This window comes from Rhagoletis zephyria, unplaced genomic scaffold (genome assembly GCF_001687245.7).
Source record: "Rhagoletis zephyria isolate East Lansing unplaced genomic scaffold, Rhagoletis_zephyria_1.1 Rzeph_scaffold_04285, whole genome shotgun sequence".
NCBI classification, from domain to species: domain Eukaryota; kingdom Metazoa; phylum Arthropoda; class Insecta; order Diptera; family Tephritidae; genus Rhagoletis; species Rhagoletis zephyria.
In genome coordinates, this window is record NW_016161368.1 from 1 (window position 1) to 19,296 (window position 19,296).

Below are 19,296 nucleotides of genomic sequence, written 5' to 3' on the forward strand. Positions count from 1 at the left end.
GTACAATAAAGTTAATTGTACTACAATTTGGTCATCGTTAGCATTTATTTAACAATCCAGCGATACGAGCCCGAGTATATTTGGGAAATCCCTCAAGGTTTCGAGGATAATCGTAACACTATCCTCACTAGAGGAACTAATTGGTACGAAAACGCCAAACCGATCGAAATTGGTGATGTGGTCCTCATTGTCAATTCAAAATTACCACGATACTCTTGGCCGAAAGGAATCGTGGTTTCAACTGTGCAAGCCATGAACGAAAGACACAAGATCACGTAAGAACAAGAGAGTGAAAAAAGTCGATTTTTTTTAGCAGGTTCTACGCCATCTTGTTTTACTGGAAAACGAGCGAAAAATAAACAAAGCAAAGAAAACAACGAAAACCAAAATTAGCCAAAATTATTGTCAGCCACTTTAAACGCACAATTTAGGTAAAATGATGTAACAAAATGCTTTAAAATGTGTTGTCATGTTTAATTAATTCTTCTTTACTTGAATAAAAGTGTAAAATAGTGGTGCTTGTGATGTAAATAAACGCTCAGCTGACGAACCCGCTTTCGCAAACTTTTTTCTCAAAACCAGTTACATATACAACGTCGCGTTCTTACGTGATCTTGTATTTTTAGTTCATGTGTGCAAGCACGAGATGGTTAGTAGTGGGATTCGCCATTCTATTTTAACGATTATCGAATCGTTAAGAAAACTTAACGAATATTTTAACGATTTGACCGCAGAACTCTACAGGCGAACACTGATGGCCTACCAACAGTCATTTTGACGAGCAATGCAAGTTTTTGTGTGTGCGCACTTTGATGCCTTGAAATAAGCTTTTGCCGCATGACGCCACCAGAAAACATTCTCCCAATTTCGGCGTTTAAAAACATTTAAATCTTTAAAAAACTTTCTGAATAATTTCCTAAAATGTAATCATAAATAATCCAATAGGGAACAGATTTTTATTTTGATTTGATATCAAAATTTCATCGATGTTACCACCAGCACGCTTTCTTTCAAATGAAAATATGGCTGTCAAACTATCGAATTGCCTGCAATAGATGTCAAGAAATAAGCGCGGACATATATTGCAGCACATGAGAAATAGGCGCTATGCATTGGAAATATATTTTGTGACATGGTTATCACGACATCAGTGTTTTCCTGTGCGATTTTATTTATTTAGTAAATAATTTTAAAGGTAGAGATTGTATAAAAGAATTAAACTCTTAATATGGTTTAATTCACTTTCATTGCGTGCTTAGATTTTTATTATAATTTAAATTAAAATTAAAGCAAATAGTTGAATTAATTTGTATTAATCTTCTTATTCTGAATTGAAAGAAAGGGGATTTTTTAATATTATTTTTAATTCTTTTTATTTATGTGCATATGTGTGCATACGTAATATTGTATTAATTCAATATTTGGGAATAAGGGGCGCTTAACAAAAAAGTTTGTCGCCTGTACGATTTGTTCAAAACTCACCAAACATTATGCCCCTCCCTTCCCATTATTAGTAAGTAAAAAATCCAATTCCCAATCCGTATTAAACATTCTTACCGTGTCTTGCATCGACTCGATTGCTCGAAGGTTTCCCATCGATTGAGCATGATCACAGCAAAACCCTAATCGTCGGCATCACTGATTCATAGAGTATGCTTATGTATCTGTGAAAGCGCGCAGTTTTTCTCGTGTACGTGTGAAAGCAGAAGAGAAAAATTTGGCACGCGTGCCTATGAAATGGCCACCCTTGATCTAAACCGATAACTTTATCAAGCAGATAATCTTATAACCCTGCCAGCCACGGCTCACCACTTTCCCCTAAAATTCAATCGATTTACAAACACATTCACAACTTTTTAGTCATCTCACCCACACACTTACAAATTTTTTGTTCGAACTGTCAAAACATGTCCCTTTGTTAGAGCTACATACCCGATAAGAATTCGTACTCTAAGAAGAATTCTATGCGTTAGAGCGAGCAAGTTAGAAACATCAGAGTTTTGATGACAGTATAAATACGCATTTAAGTAAGAATACGTATTTAACAATTTTATTTAATTATAATGTAATTTCTTCTTTTAGATTGCAAAACAGCAGCGACTTAGTCACATTCTTAAGGTATGTATTGAGACTTTTTATATGTTTATAAATTTTAATTGATATTTTTGCTTGTTTACAGATTCACTATCAGCACCTTCAACGCTTGCATCTTCATCGCCAGGAGCACCATTAGAACCTTCTGCCCTCAGCTTCTTCATCGCCAGGAGCACCACCAGTACCTTCTACCCTCAGCTCCTTCATCGCCAGGAGCACCATGAGTACCTTCCGCCCTCAGCACCTTCAANAGTGAAATCGCTGGAGAAATTTATCAGAAATGTGTAAACGAGTTTCCATACAATTATTGACAGTTCATTTATAAGGTTTACACAATTATAAGTTTATACGGTTTACAATGCATTTATAAGGTTTGATGAATACCGTCAATATATAAAAGAAAACTTTTTTGTAAAAAATGGCATTTGAGTATTTGCCATACGTTATATCACAAGATGAGGAGATAATAAGCCCTTCATCAGTAGATAGACCTTTGAGAAGTGGACAACCTTTTCCACTTGACTGCAACTGAGTTTCGTAACCTTTACCGATTAACCCCAGACTTGGTTGAAGATATTGTTTCCCAGCATGATAGCCAATTAAGGGGTCGAAGAATAACTGCGATAAGGACAGAGAAACAGGTATATAATGTAATTTTCAAGTATTTTTCAATTTTAAATGCTTTTGTAAATTTTAAAGGTTCTAACTGCCTTGCGATTCTTCGCAACTGGTTGTTATCAACGTCCCGTCGGAGAGCAATATCCCCTATTGCCAGTCAACCGTAAGTCGCTATATACGTAACGGATGCAATAAACCGCACCATGTTTTTGGCAAAGGTTAGGTTTCCAATGACCCAAATAGAGCGGCAAGCTGCAAAAGAAATTTTCGCCTCAGCATCCGCACCATTTGTAGGAGGTACTGTTGGGGCTATCGATCGCACTCATGTGTCAATCATGAGCCCAAAAAATCATGAAGAAGCGTATGTCAACCACCATGGATACCATTCTATCAATGTGCAAATGGTAAGAGTAAAATTTGCTCAAGGGTTAAACTACTGAGAATTAATTTTATTTTATACAAATATATAATAAATATAGATATGTGATCCAAATATAAGATTTTGGCTGTCAATGCTAAATACCCAGGAGCACGACATGATTCAATTATTTGGAGCTCCTCTGTAGTCCGGAGAGTTATGCAGCGAAGTTTTGAAATGGTTTCCATGTTTTTGATTGGTAACTTTTTAAATCCACTGAAACGTATTTATTAAAATCAATTTAATTGAAAATGTCAAATATATATTTGCAGGTGACTCAGGATATCCTTTGGAGCCGTGGTTGATGGCTCCTCACCAAACCAACCAGAAGGGAGTCCTAAATTCCGCTATAATGAGGCATTGTGCAAAGCTCGAAACCCAGTTGAGGGACTTTTTGGCGTTCTCAAAGGAACTTGGCGATGCTTATCTCAGCCAAGGACTCTTTTGTAAGATCCTGGATTTACTGGAAAAGTAGTAAATGCATGCACAGTGTTGCATAACTTGCGATTGGATGACCAAACATACGCTCCCGAGACTGAGTTCCTAGATCCAAGAACAAATAGCAGTAATGTCGAAGTGTATAATTCCACTTCGTTGGATTAACGGGCGTACCTGTTACGCGTGGAGCCCTGTTGCTCCTCCGGCTCTGTTGCCGTCCAACGCTCGCTCTTGCATGGAGCCATAGCGCTCCCTCGATGCTGCCGTATTAGGCAGTGCTGCTACAATTGCTGGCGCTGCAGCTCTGCTGCGGTACTTCACGCGGAGCCCTGGTGCTCCACCGGCTCTGCTGCCGGCCAAACGCTGGTAGCCAGCAATTTTCGGGTTGAAGTAACGCGCAATAATGCCGCTAATTTTATTTTCACTTAAAGACTTAAAGTTAGCTGCTTTCGCCGATACAACAGGGTTGCATCAATATTGTAAATTCTTAGATGTAATCTATTACCTTAGGCGAATTCATATAAGGTGATTTTTAGGGTTGCAACATGTATGCTTGATCGCATTACATCACCCTCCTTGGGAAAAGAAGGATTTGGCAAGGTGATCAATTTGGCCATATTCTTCTTGCTCCATTTATATTTAGAATTAAATTGTTTTGAAGGAACGAATTTGGATTTGATTGAGGAATATTACATAAATATGTTTTTAATTGAATATGAAAAAATGGAAATTCAAGTTTCTTTTATATAAATATATACATATAGCATTTGTTGAAAAAAATTTTTAAAGTTTGATTTTAACAATGCATAAAAAATGCTTTTTGGTTTAGCAATCCAATTCATTTTTTTTTGTGAAACATCCTTAATATCCAGTTTTATGGAAAAATATATTCTAAATACTTATAAAAGTTTGTTTTTTTCGTTTTTTTTTTCTTTTGTGCTAGATTTCATATTGAAAATTTGTACATTTCAGATTATTGTTCTGTTTTTTGAACATTTTTTATTTTTGTAATAAAAGAAAAATTAAAAGTAATTATACGTATATACATATATAAGAAAATTTGTTTTATTTTATTTTATGGATTCTATTTTTGTGTACTATTTTTTCTTTTTTTCTGATTTTGTCGAAAATTGTTACGTTGACTCCGTCAATATTTGTTATGACGTATGGACCTTCATATATTTTTGTATGTTTATCGCGTGGTTCCTTTTGAACTAAGACCGTATCATTTAAATTAACTATTAACGGACGCGTGGTCTTGTTATATACCGTTTGGTTTCGAATTTTGTGTTTGTTAATAAGTTCTTTTGCAAGCGCGTGTGATTTTTGCATTCTGTATTTGATTTCTTTCGAATAATTATCGATGTTATATATCGGATAAATTTTTACATTTTGTAATTCGGTTGGTAAAATTGCTTTTCTACCGAATACTAATTCAAATGGTGAAAGTTTGTTATCAAATACAGAACTTTTTCATGATGCAATAATGCAGGTGTTATCAGTTGCCAACTTCTCGCTCTAATTCCGCCATATTGACTGCCTTAGGTGAGACAGTGTTACTTCTTTAACAATTCCTTGCCTAATAATATAGTTGAATATTTTTTTATTTTTTCTCAGTATACACATTTTTTTTTCTTAAAAAGGTATTTTATCTTATTTTATTTTATTTTATTACGAATATACTATAAAAAAGCTAATTTTGTTTAGGAAAGAATGTGAAATTTTATATTTTTCCCCCAAATGGGGCTTAATTTCTTCCCGTTTTTCTTCTCGTTCTACTGAGCTTAGGCAGTGTCAAATCGAGCTGTCACAATTGATACCATCTTGTATTATTGCATCATGCAACTTGTTGTTGTGTTATGCAAAAATGTGAAGTATTTCAAATAAACGTCCCAATCGGACCAAGTTTCATTTAAATACGCGCGTAAATATTAATTAAAGACACGGTGGTTTCGTTCAACAGTACCAACAGTTTCGTGGTGATGTGATGTCGAGAAATTGTGCTGGATTTTCAAAAGTTTGGTTAGTTCCGAAAAAAGTTCATTTTTAAATTCGGTGCCCAAATCGGATTTTATAGTGTTCATAATGCCGTATGTTAAGACAAAGCTTTCAAAAATTGCAGAAGCTATTGTTTTTGCGCTTTTATCCCGTGTGGCTATTGTTACTAAATATTAGCTTAAGTCGCATATAATGGTTACTGCGAACCTATTACCATTAATGGACTCAGGCAAGGGTCCTATTGTGTCTATAACTACAACATCAAAGGGTTTGCAAGGCGTTAGGGTTAGTACTAAATTGTCTTTAGTTTTAGGTTTTACTTTATTTAATAAACATTTCTCACAGCTTTTTACGAATTTAGCAATATTGCGTGTCATATTTTTCCAATAGTATTTTGTACGTAATTTTGCGTAGAGTTTTTTGTTTCCGCAATGTGTGCCTGATATCGGGTCATTATGGTAAATTGTCATGAGTTTAAGTTTCCACAGGGTCAGTTATTGTTTCCACAGGGTCTGTCAAAAATTTGTTTTCTTCCAATGACGTAGTTAGAAGTGAGTTCTGATTGGCTGAAATATTTTACGAAGAAGAAGAGTATACAAAACGCAGAAAATATAGTTGCCGTATGGCATATTTTAGGAACTAATATTAAATGGGACTTTTGGATATAAAATATTGAAAAAGCTTATTATAACAACAAAATGTTATAAGTTCACGTGAAACTGGATTAATATAATAATATTCGTACAAATTAAATGTGAACAAAATGCTTTTTGAAATTAGGTAGTGATTATATTCAACAATTTTTATGAGCTCGAGGCCGTTTTCAGTGAAAACTTATTGTGAAATATTAGTGAAAAGTAGCAAAGTGAAATAGTGGAAAATAAGCAACAAGAATTAACAAGACAAACTTGCACAGTGGATAGGCAACTGGCTGAGTCAGTGGTAATCGTTGGTTCGAATCCTACTGAAAGAAGTCTGATGAGGAAATGTGGTGATTTCCGAAATAGCTATCACTTCTACCATTTTTTCAAATTATTGTTGCTTTTCCACAATAAATTTTCATTTAAAAAACGGCCTCGAGCTCAATATAAATTGTTGAATATAATTGTTATAAGGCCAAAAAAATAACAAAAACAAATAACTTAAGGACGAGCACACCTAAAAGTTAAACATTCTAAAAATAGAATTATTAGCAAAAACCAACAATACCAACAACCACATGATCAAGTGAATTGCAGCGGAATAGCTGCGCTTGATTGTGTTGGCATAACAAAAATGAAAATAGTGGAAAAAAGCAAACGATAATTTACAAGGCGTACTTAGCACGGTGCATAGGCAACTGGCTGAGTCAGTGGGATCGTCGGTTCGAATCCTACTGAAAGAAGTCTGATGAGGAAATGTGGTGATTTCCGAAATAGCTATCACTTCTACCATTTTTTCAAATTATTGTTGCTTTTCCACAATAAATTTTCATTAAAAAACGGCCTCGAGCTCAATAAAAATTGTTGAATATAATTGTTAAAAGGCCAAAAAAATAACAAAAACAAATAACTTAAGGACGAGCACACCTAAAAGTTAAACATTCTAAAAATAGAATTATTAGCAAAAACCAACAATACCAACAACCACATGATCAAGTGAATTGCAGCGGAATAGCTGCGCTTGATTGTGTTGGCATAACAAAAATGAAAATAGTGGAAAAAAGCAAACGATAATTTACAAGGCGTACTTAGCACGGTGCATAGGCAACTGGCTGAGTCAGTGGGATCGTCGGTTCGAATCCTACTGAAAGAAGTCTGATGAGGAAATGTGGTGATTTCCGAAATAGCTATCACTTCTACCATTTTTTCAAATTATTGTTGCTTTTCCACAATAAGTTTTCACTGAAAACGGCCTCGAGCTCATAAAAATTGTTGAATATAATTGTTATAAAGGCCATAAAAATAACAAAAACAAATAACTTAAGGACGAGCACACCTAAAAAGTTAAACATTCTAATAATAGAAATATTAACAAAAACCAACAAAACCAACAACCACATGATCAAGTGAATTGCAGCGGAATAGCTGCGCTTGATTGTAGTTGGCTTAGCAAAGTGAAATAGTGGAAAATAAGCAACAAGAATTAACAAGACAAACTTAGCACAGTGCGTAGGCAACTGGCTGAGTCAGTGGTGATCGTCGGTTCGAATCCTACTGAAAGAAGTCTGATGAGGAAATGTGGTGATTTCCGAAATAGCTATCACTTCTACCATTTTTTCAAATTATTGTTGCTTTTCCACAATAAGTTTTCACTGAAAACGGCCTAGAGCTCATAAAAATTGTTGAATATAATTGTTATAAAGGCCATAAAAATAACAAAATCAAATTAGGTAGTGATTTTATTCATTTTCCTTTTCTTATTATCATATGAGTATATATGTACATTCGTGTACGAAAAAATATTTGTTTTACTTTATCACTGCAGTCTTCATGTTTCGCTGCCTCAAGATGTTTCTGCAAGTAACCTTCCGTAAGGAAAAGCCCTTCTCGATTTGTCTCCTTAAAAATTGTGTTCAGGGCTGTCATGTGCTCTAACATACATCCTGTGGGTTTGGTTAAGCCTCCTTCAGATACATGATCTACCCACGAGAATGTGGCCTGGCTGGTGTCAATCAAATCAGGCTCTTGATTTTTTAGTCTGAAGCAGATGTATCCGGATAGGTGCTATAAGCCGTCTATCTCCAAAGATTCTTCTTCATCTGTCGGCGGCTCTTTCGTGCCAATCTCTATTTCCTTGGAAAATGAACGTGGAAGTATTCCTTTAAATCAAGTTGGATGTGAACTAAAAGAAGCCATACACGTAGAGGGATTACCAGTAAGGGGACTTTCAATAGATTCCAAATCGGGAGTGTTGTCTGGTTGCATGTTTGTGTTGCTTGACAAGGCGTCTTGGTTACATCCAAGCAAATAGTTACGCAGCCGGAACCGGAACTCTTCGCGGTCGGGGTGGTTGTTAAGGTTCGAATAAGGCCAAACAAGTTTTAAATTATGTCTTGGTTCAGTCTATAGGTCAGTATGTAGTTCAGTCCGTATTTTTGCTTCAATTCTGTGTAAAGCAGACGTACAGCATTGTTTGTTTGCAAAATACCTTTATAAATAATAAATATGCAAGTCAATGAAAGAAAAGTAAAAGTTTCATTCCCATACCTTTTTGAAAAGCCAGCAAAGTATATTTTCCAATTACTCGGAGTTGCTTTATAAGCTCGTCCATTTGGCTTAAAATTGACATCTGCTTGTCAAGCGCCAATCCAAACCCATGACACCATTCTCGACAACCATCTTTTGGAACCCGCACATTGAGAACATCGAACTAATCATTTGTCTACAAGTAATACATTTTCAACATTTAGGATAACAGTTATAAGTTGGTATAATATAACCATTTATGCTTACACCTTTTAATAACCGTGACAATTCTTTCCAATTTTCACCGTTTAAGCCACCCATACCATCGTGTGAGAAAACAATTTCGTTGCAAGTGATACCTTTTGCCGTTCGGTACCGTAAACGCGAAGATGTTTTGCTGCAATTTTGTGGGTGATAGTAACGTCCGTTGATGTGAGAGATAAAATTTTCTCTATAAGGCCTTTGGTAACACCTTTACCATCTATCCGGAACCCATGAACCAAAAAGTTGTTCCTAACTAATTTAATAAGGTGGGGAACATCCGCGAAAGCAAACACCTTTTCATTTTCGTACAAAAACCTGTAGAAGAGAATTTCTTATTCGTCATAACTAGAGAACGACCGAACTTCGTCTTTGGCTTCGGCCATTAGTACCAGGGATTTTCTGTTGTTACTCCTATTTCTGTAAACAATCCGCGGTTTCCACCTCCCAGATCGCTTACCACTGCCACGACGTTAAAGTTACACTGTCTTACTCTTTTAATAATGTCAAATATGATCGCTTTAGTCATTTGCTGGTCAAACTCAAAATATACTGGCTGCTTCCACTTTCCTACAAGCCCTAGTTATAAGTATATTTATATTAAATAATATCTTCGAATTCCAGGTAACTAGTTTCAACAAACCTCTAAGCATAGCTACTTGTACATAATTAGCGGGAGAGAGTAGTATCCAAAGATTTGTTGTAGCAGTACTTCTTCTTAACTTTCATCTCATCGTAGCTCAAAACGCAAAGCCTTTGAATATCGCTAAGTTAGCTTGAGCACCGGGTCAATGATACCAGGAGAAATGTCTAGCTTCTGTGCAAACCTCTGTAAAGTCCTTATTGGACGGCAAAGGGAAATTTGTTCGACGAAGCAGCTTGTAAGCTCTCGCACTTGCAGAGTATAGCGTAATTGACTGGGCTACATCGGCTTCAGACCAAGTCATACGTTTTCGTTGTTTTTTATTCTATGTATTTGGCTCGGAGTGAAAAGTAGCTTCAGCTTGCTTTCAATTTGCTGATTTTCGGACATTATCTTTTGAAGCTTTATCTGAAGTTCTGCAATGGTCCTGTCTTTCGCAGCTTGACTTCTTTCAACAAAAAGTTTTCCGTTTTCAACCGTTCACTATGTTAACGTATTTATATAAATATATATGTAAAAAAATAGTTCAATAATAGATTTATTAATTTTTTTACTTACATATCCAACTCCAAATATTTTTTATAAAGATCATTCACTTCATATTTTTCAGCTTTTTCTTGGCCCTTAACCTCTATGTATGTATATATTGTTATTGCGCGGCAAGGATGGACTACTGGTATTTTCGACATTGGTGCAGAGCGGTGAAAATACCGTTGGATTAACCCCTGGCTTCAAATTAAATCCACCTCCTTTTGCAAAGCCCTGTTTTTCAATGCAATATGTTAAAATCGCAACTAAAATACGTTTATATGTATTACCCATTTCAAATTGCATATTTCTTTCAAAGTCACTGTCTTGAAAATGAGCGGAACACACTAATTTTTGAATGAAAAGTTTTCATCACGTTGGCAAAATTTCACCCACTCTCGAAATTGCAATTCATCTTTAGCTATCTTTAGCGTAATTTTTGCAATTCGAAACAGCACACTTCATTTTTTAATAAATTCAATAAACTCATAGACGCACAAATAAGAAAGAACTTCAACGCAGATTGTCAAACGGTAAATCTTAGGGTTACACATATTTAAAATAAAAAGTGATGTATTTTTTACTAAAGTAATGTGTTTTTATAAGATAGTTTTTAAGAATATGGCAACTCCAAGAATTGGGCCATCTACGTCATCAAGATGGCGGACATGGCTGATGTCGTAACCTTGTATTCTATGAACCTTGATAATTTGTAAAGATTTTAAAACTTTGTTTCCGCTAATTTTTAAGTCTGTAATCGAAAATTGTTCAAAGAATGAGTAATTTTTTTGCCATTCAATTTCTTTAATGTTATGATTGCTTGCTTGATTGCTTGATCTTGAAGCCTCAAAAGTAGCTCATCTAAATTCGCTATTTTGTTAACAACCTCAAAATTAATTAACTCGAGTTTTTTATGTTTTAAATGCGCATATATGTTAATATTTGAAAAATCATCATTCTTATCGTAGGTAATTTTTGTTTTTATCTGTGGAATGTTTTTTGAAAAATTATAAGAAAATTTGTCGTAAACTTGTACTGTGGAGTTATTTGTGTGATTTTCTTCGTACTGTGGTTGCATTTCTACGTTTTGTTTTGTCATTGATCGAGTTTTTACTGCTAAAATATGTTTTGTTGTGTCTTTAAGTTGGTCAATTGTGATTCGTGATAGTGCATCCGCACCAACGTTTGTTTTGCCTTTTATATATTGTATTGTAAAATTGTATTCCGAAAGTTCCAGTCTTATTCGCGAGAGTTTTGACGAAGGGTCTTTCATATTTCATATTAAAAAGGTAAACTAATGGTCGGTAATCAGATTTTACAGTAAAGTGTGTGCCATAAACTGTAATCACCTTAGTGGGAGAGTTTGGTTAAGCGGAAAATCGTTTTAACTAGCTAAAAGAAAAGCCGAACGGGACCCTTTTATCATGGCTAGGCTTCAGTGGCTGGGGAGGTTCTTGGCAATTCTACCGCTATCCGCACTAGGACATTTTATTATTGTAGAGTCCCTCGAAACATGCTAAAACAAAAACCAACAAAATTTAAATGGCCGGTATACTAAAACAACAAAAAAACAATCAACCGGAACTCCAATGATGGCCTCTCAACAAAACGAGAAAAAAAATCAAGATGGCATTTGATTTGTGTGGCTCACAACCCACCCATCCACGGTTTACAAATGGCCGACATTTCCGCGTAAACCCCAATTGTGTTTGTCCGTTTTTGTTTTTTTCTCTCACTATATACCTATGTATATATATATATATACGTATACATATTTTTATTTTAGGTTGTTCACTGCTTGGTAAATTCAGGTTTTTTTTTTTTCTGATTTAAAAAAATTTTTCCTGCTGCGGTCGTGGATTTTCAATTAAAATTTGTTTGATTTTTTAAAGGACTGGATTGGTTCTCCTTCACTTCTCCTTCGTGGGATTTTGTGTTTAAGCCCTTCCGACTTGGATCCCTTCTTTCCCGGTGACCGTCGCGTAAACGGCGCGACCGAAGCGTGGATAGACAGTGCACGCACCGGTACCTGGCGATCTGGTTGGCGATGAGCCAGATCTCACATCAGAGCTTTGAAGCTTTGGACGCTCTAGTGATTTGTTAATTCAGCGCTACGAAAACAAATAAAAACGTATGAGGAGAGGTCAGGGATGCTTTGCATAATATGCGTTTATAAGAAAGGCTTAGAAAGATGGGACAAGAATTTTCTCCCCCGCAAGAAAATTTGAATAGGTACTAATGGAACATAAATCGTTTCTAAGTACGGAAAGGAATTAAGTTTCCACCGGAAGAGCAAAAAAACTACTTTAATTTTCTTACCACATGTATATGGATCCCCTGGTTAATACCGATGCACCAAGATAAAGTTTGTCTATCCAACGTCTGTTCAGCTCCACCGTCCAAGGAAAAAGGAAGTGCTAGGCAAAGCTGACAGAAGTAGTAGGTCTGGACACAAGTACTTGGCGGTAGTTGTCAAAGTTGGTAAAACTGTTTGCTTGATAAGAAATGAACACTGTTGCATGCTAAGATAAAATTCGCATGCGAGAAACAATACTGTTTGCGCAAACCGTTTAAGTTAGACAATTTTAAGCAAAAATAACTAATCTAATCGAACAAGCTTTTAAATAGGAGGTGTTTGAATTTCGTGAACGCTACAAAACCGGATAACCGGCCATCCATGGATCAGAAGGTTAGATGGAATTTTGAAAAATCACTGCCGGATATCTTTTGCATGAAAGGTGCCAACCGTACGGCCTTGTAGATCTTCAAGCAAGTAGTAATGGTTTCCAAGCTTTTCTTTTACTCGAGCCTTCAGGAATTTAGGACTGAACTTTGCATTAATATTTTTTGAAAAATCGCTTTGAACAAAATTGCGCCGAAAGACTTCTTGGCCAATTTGAAATGTAACTGGTTTCGTTCGCAAATTGTATTGCTTGGCATTTCTCTCGTAGGCTATTTTCATGTTTGTCTGAATGTCCTTTCTCAAAAGTGCCGTCCTGTCAGTTTGCTTAATGGAGAAGTTTGATTCTTCCAGCATACCTAAGTCTCTTAACAAACGATACTGCGAGGCGTGGGAGATCATATTGAAACCGAATAAAACTTCATATGGTGTACGATTAGTTGACTGGTGAATGGAAGTCCTTAGAGCACAAGAAATACTGCTTAGGTGTTCATCCCACGCTTTGTGATCGTTTTTAATATAGGCACGTATTGCCGCAATCAACGAACGATTGACGCGTTCGGATGCATTGCTTTGTTGAGAATACAATGCGGTATATATAAGATTGATTCCATACTCTGTTAAAAATGCATTAAAATTGTTAGATCTAAATTGTATGCCGTTATCGCTTACTAAGATCTCCGGTACACCGAAACAATGAAACACCTCCTTTAGTAAAAACTCTTGGATGACGGTAGACGTGAATTTTCGCACTGGGCAAAGCCAATGAAATTTGCTGAAATGGTCAACAATTATTAATAGTCCAATGTTGCCCTTGCGACTGCGGGGGTATGGCCCTAAAAAATCTGCATACAGCCGTTGGAACGGGCGAACCGAAACGGATTGGTTTCCCATCGGTGGTCTTAAAATCTGATTGGGGGCTTTGGTTTCCTTACAAATTTGACAACTGCGAACATACTCCCGTACCTGTTTCACTAAGCCTGGCCAGAATAAGATCGCCTAATACGCTCTATCGTTTTGTTCATCCCTCCATGTCCGGCTATGACACAGTCATGGGCTCGCCGAATTACGTCTGCGCGAAGTTTTTCGGGAACCCATAACTTCCACGCTTGCTCCTCCTGCAAAAGATTACCGTATTGTGTTCCGTACGGATATATACGTATTGATCAATTACGCGCAAGTCGGGAAGCTTTTCGCTTTCGGATAAAACTTTACTTCTTAATGTTTCATAGTCGCTGTCATAGAATGCAGGTGAGTCTAAATCGATTTCCGGTCCAACAACTTCAAGAGAGGCGATTTCTTTGTCCGTGGGAAGTCGCGATAACGCGTCAGGAACCACATTATCTTTTCCTTTTCGATGTGGTACGGTAAACTTGTAGCCTTGAAGCTTTAATGCCCACCGAGCAAGACGTCCACTCAAATTTTGCTGACGCATAAGCCACACCAAGCTGGAATGGTCAGTGATGATTTCAAATTCTTGAAGTTCTAGATAGCACCTAAATTTTTCAATGGCGGTTATGGCGGCCAAACATTCCCTTTCGGTGACGCTATAATTTCTTTGCGCGGTATTCAGTTTTTTTGACATATACGCAACGGGTTTCTCACCACCTTCCTCTGACAATTGAACCAAAACGGCTCCAATTCCGTAATCACTAGCATCGCAATGTAGATAGAATTTTTTTGAAAAGTCCGGGTTTTGCAAAATCGGAGCAGAAATAAGTCACGATTTCAGTTTCTCAAACGCTATTTGAGCCTCATCTGTCCATACAAACTTTTTCTTGGTGGAGAGGACTTCAGTAATTGGAAAAGTGACTTCGGCTAAATTTTCTATAAATCTTCTGTACCAACCACATATTCCTAAGAAACCACGCACCTGCTTTAAATTGCGTGGAGCTGGCCAAGACAAAATGGATTCAGTTTTTGAAGGATCAGTGGCTATTCCCCCTTTTCCGATAACATACCCTAGATAATTAACTTCCGTTACACAAAACTGACTCTTACTAATGTTTAAGGTCAAATTTGCTTTTTTGAATTGTTCCGCAAGTCTTATTAATACGGCCAAATGGGATTCAAACGTATCAGATACTATGCACAGGTCGTCTAGATAACCGAACACACAATGACGGAGCTCTGGGGGAATAATTTCATCCATTAATCTGCACATGGTCGACGGCGCATTGCAGAGGCCGAATGGCATGACGACAAACTGGTACAAAGGCCGACCCGGTATCGTAAATGCAGTCAATGGTTTCGATTTTTCGTCCAATTCAATCTGCCAATAGGCGTCTTTCAGGTCCAGCTTCGTTATTATATTCGCCTTAGGTAGTCGGGCAAAAATACCTTCTATGCTGGGCAAAGGATAAGCATCCTTTTTTGTAACCTCATTTAATTTTCGCTTGATTGGTCTGGCGTCTCCTACCTCAATACTATGCCGGATGAAGGAAGTGCGACCTAGCCCTTGCTTCTCAAAATTCGGAAAAAAGACTTTATAGCTTCAAGTTGCTGTTTTTGTATTGCAGATAATGGAAAGTTAATATCTTTTGGTAACTGCTTGGAGTCGAAATTACTTTTAACAGTAGCCTGACTACACTCTGGCAGGGATTTATATACCGAAATGGAGGAAATGAGTCCCGGAGCCAGGTCGAATTCCTTCCAAAAATCCACACCCAATATCAAGCGAGAGCTAATGGATGGAATGATAAAAATTTTAAGTTTTTTCTTAAGCCCTTGGTATTCTACGTCCACGTTTAAATACCCAACGATTCGGTGTGCTTTCCCATCAGCGGTTTTCGCGTTTGTTTGAATAGCGTGGAACTCGCCATATTTAGAAAAATCTACTTCAGCTAGAGGCGAACCAATGCAACTAATGTTGGCTCCTGTATCAAGCAAACCTAGCTCGGAAAATTCTAAAAAGTGCACGTTTGCATAAAATCTACCATCAGAGTTATTAGAGAATATCGACGCTAGTAGGGCCTGCCGAGTAGGTCGAATGTCTTTGAAATATTTCTGAATTCGCATTGAATTCCTCTTGGGTTGCAACGCTACATCCTCGTGGAAAATCTTCTGTCTTACTTTCCTATAATTTTTAAGTCTTTCATGGTATGGAACCAGGTGGAATGGAAAATTGTGCTTTGGCATTTCCTGTTTGTTGGAATGGACTTCCGCGTACTGTTGTTTAGGCCAAGTGTCATAAAACTTGGCATCCTCGGGATTTCCCGAGCAATTAGCTACTGCAAAATGTTTATTGTTTTTTACTTCGGGTGCATCCGATTGTTTCGGAGTGCACCCCTCAAGGAGNTATCTTTTGGTAACTGCTTGGAGTCGAAATTACTTTTAACAGTAGCCTGACTACACACTGGCAGGGATTTATATACCGAAATGGAGGAAATGAGTCCCGGAGCCAGGTCGAATTCCTTCCAAAAATCCACACCCAATATCAAGCAAGAGCTAATGGATGGAATGATAAAAATTTTAAGTTTTTTCTTAAGCCCTTGGTATTCTACGTCCACGTTTAAATACCCAACGATTCGGTGTGCTTTCCAATCAGCGGTTTTCGCGTTTGTTTGAATAGCGTGGAACTCGCCATATTTAGAAAAATCTACTTCAGCTAGAGGCGAACCAATGCAACTAATGTTGGCTCCTGTATCAAGCAAACCTAGCTCGGAAAATTCTAAAAAGTGCACGTTTGCATAAAATCTACCATCAGAGTTATTAGAGAATATCGACGCTAGTAGGGCCTGCCGAGTAGGTCGAATGTCTTTGAAATATTTCTGAATTCGCATTGAATTCCTCTTGGGTTGCAACGCTACATCCTCGTGGAAAATCTTCTGTCTTACTTTCCTATAATTTTTAAGTCTTTCATGGTATGGAACCAGGTGGAATGGAAAATTGTGCTTTGGCATTTCCTGTTTGTTGGAATGGACTTCCGCGTACTGTTGTTTAGGCCAAGTGTCATAAAACTTGGCATCCTCGGGATTTCCCGAGCAATTAGCTACTGCAAAATGTTTATTGTTTTTTACTTCGGGTGCATCCGATTGTTTCGGAGTGCACCCCTCAAGGAGCCTATAATTTTCGTCGGCAAGAAGATTTTCTCGCATTTGGCACAATTTACGCAGATGAGCAACCGAGCGTATATTAACATACAGCAACTCGTGTCGGATTTCCGGTTTGAGATTCCTTACTAAAATTTCAATAAATTCTTCCTCATCGATAGGAATGGTCAGGCGATCGCAAATACGACAAATAGCGTCGTAATAGGTTTCGAATGACTCTCCGACTCTTTGCTTTCTACTTCTTAGTTGTTCTTGTATATCGAAGTTCGAACGATAATCTTTAAATTGGTGTTTGAGGGTCGCACATAGGTCTTGCCATTCAATGACATTCGTTTGCTTGTGGTAGCGCCAATACCAATCTCGCGCTTTACCTGTGAGAAGCATGTGTATATGTTTACACAGAAGTTCAAAATCATTATTTAAATGTACTTGAGTAAGAGACCTAATTCGATAGATAAATTCATCGACCGTTAAACCATCGGATGATCCATCGTATTTAACGTTCCAGTTTTGGATGATATTAATTGTCTTATCTGGGCGAAAGTTTTCAAAATTGTTATTAACGTTAGAATTAATTACAGGGTGAGAACGTCGAAACGGGCCGGTGCTCGTACGATCCAATCCCAGGTTAGATAGCATTCGGGTAACGCTTTCTTCGACTATTTGTGAGACCCGAGCGTAGTCTACAGTTGGATGTTCCGTAGCAGAGGGAAGTCGATGACTATCTTCCGCAGCCAGGTCAAGCAGAGGCATCGACGAATTCTGCGCGTTTGCGTCCGTGCTTTGCTTTGCCGACTCGGTGCCGAGAAACGATTTAGAAGCGGGAGAATTGCGTGCTTGATTAGACCAATTTCTAGTTCCTGGTCTTCGGGAAGTCCCTCGTCCTCGATGTTTGGATGGCGGTCTAGCTTCAAAAGATTGAGTCTGTTTAGAGAGGGCGATAGGCAAACAATCTTTAAAATGACATAGCCGGCGACAACAAGGACACTCGTGTTGTTCTTTTAGCCATGTCTCAATGCATTCCTTATGAAAGACGTGATTCATAGACTGTTGGCAAATCGAGCAGTCACACCCTTCCACAGAAATTGCCGACAACCCCGGGATATTATCTGTACTACGTGTAACTGGCATTATCAATCCCGCTAAAATAGCAAATAATTCTATCAGGTTAAGTTATAGGCAGCACGTCTTGAGTGTATTCAAAATGTTTCCTCATATCAGGCATGTCGGTGGTTTAAATGATAACGGATTAAATAAATTTTTTTTGTTGAGAGGAGGATTAAACAAATAGGGCTATGGAAAAATATTGTCAGATGCAAGTTTGAATAAAAAAAATATACTGAATTCGGACAGACGAGAAGCCTTCTACAATCTGTAAATCCGGAATGCGAGGGTATTCTTGAACTCTAAACTAAAAAGTGAATTAACTAAATTTCGAGGTAGGATTCCGACAGGTCGGCAGAGATCTTAAAATCCATCGAGGATTAAATTCAACCAAAAAGATTGTCAAAACTGGAAGTTATACAGCGGTTCACATAATCGGAGTCTGCGCTAATCATGTGCATAAATCCAGCAGTGGATTTTCCAGAACTAATATAAAATAACAAAACCAAAAAAAGATTTCTATTGATCTTGCATCTGAACAAACTGCAATCTAAAATCGTGGGTGAGGTTTAAAACTCGAATAGCGGTCAAGACCCTCGGTTGATAACCAAGAGCTTGCAAACTCCAGCCCTCTTATTTTAAACATATACAAAATGCACTATTGATTGAACTCTAAACAAAACGGAATTTTCGGGGCAAACAAGTCGTCAACAGATTTGTATCCTTTTACTGAATATACCAATAAACTTCAATTTAACTTCATTTCAAAGATTTTCCGCAACGATCTTGTTGGGCCCCACGTTGGGCGCCAAAAATGTAATCACCTTAGTGGGAGAGTTTGGTTAAGCAGAAAATCGTTTTAACTAGCTAATAGAAAAGCCGAACGGGACCCTTTTATCATGGCTAGGCTTCAGTGGCTGGGGAGGTTCTTGGCAATTCTACCGCTATCCGCACTAGGACATTTTATTATTGTAGAGTCCCTCGAAACATGCTAAAACAAAAACCAACAAAATTTAAATGGCCGGTATACTAAAACAACAAAAAAACAATCAACCGGAACTCCAATGATGGCCTCTCAACAAAACGAGAAAAAAAATCAAGATGGCATTTGATTTGTGTGGCTCACAACCCACCCATCCACGGTTTACAAATGGCCGACATTTCCGCGTAAACCCCAATTGTGTTTATCCGTTTTTGTTTTTTTTTTTTCTCACTATATACCTATGTATATATATATATATACGTATACATATTTTTATTTTAGGTTGTTCACTGCTTGGTAAATTCAGGTTTTT

At 37.3% G+C, this 19,296-nt stretch overlaps 1 protein-coding gene and 1 long non-coding RNA gene across 2 annotated transcripts; one reads left to right on the top strand and one right to left on the bottom strand.

Moving 5' to 3' along the window:
* The first annotated feature begins 2,897 nt into the window (after positions 1-2,897).
* Positions 2,898-3,287, top strand: LOC108370508 (putative nuclease HARBI1). The gene is made up of 2 exons (XM_017625834.1): positions 2,898-3,116; positions 3,192-3,287. The coding sequence occupies exons 1-2, from the start codon at positions 2,916-2,918 to the stop codon at positions 3,276-3,278; spliced, it is 288 nt and encodes a 95-aa protein (XP_017481323.1). The 5' UTR covers positions 2,898-2,915; the 3' UTR covers positions 3,279-3,287.
* A 4,745-nt stretch (positions 3,288-8,032) lies between these two features.
* On the bottom strand, positions 8,033-10,190 carry LOC108370509 (uncharacterized). Its single transcript, XR_001848645.1, has 5 exons — positions 9,638-10,190; positions 9,387-9,573; positions 9,001-9,312; positions 8,755-8,929; positions 8,033-8,695 (listed from the first exon to the last, which is right to left on the bottom strand). It is a non-coding gene; the product is annotated as an uncharacterized LOC108370509 (long non-coding RNA).
* Between the last annotated feature and the right edge of the window lie 9,106 nt (positions 10,191-19,296).

What these genes read in the sequence shown, in the direction of transcription:
- LOC108370508 (XM_017625834.1), top strand. Translation starts at nt 2,916, where the DNA reads ATGTTTTTGGCAAAGGTTAGGTTTCCAATGACCCAAATAGAGCGGCAA. An exon ending in ATTCTATCAATGTGCAAATG is followed by an intron (nt 3,117 to 3,191) that starts GTAAGAGTAAAA and finishes TAATAAATATAG; the next exon opens with ATATGTGATCCAAATATAAG.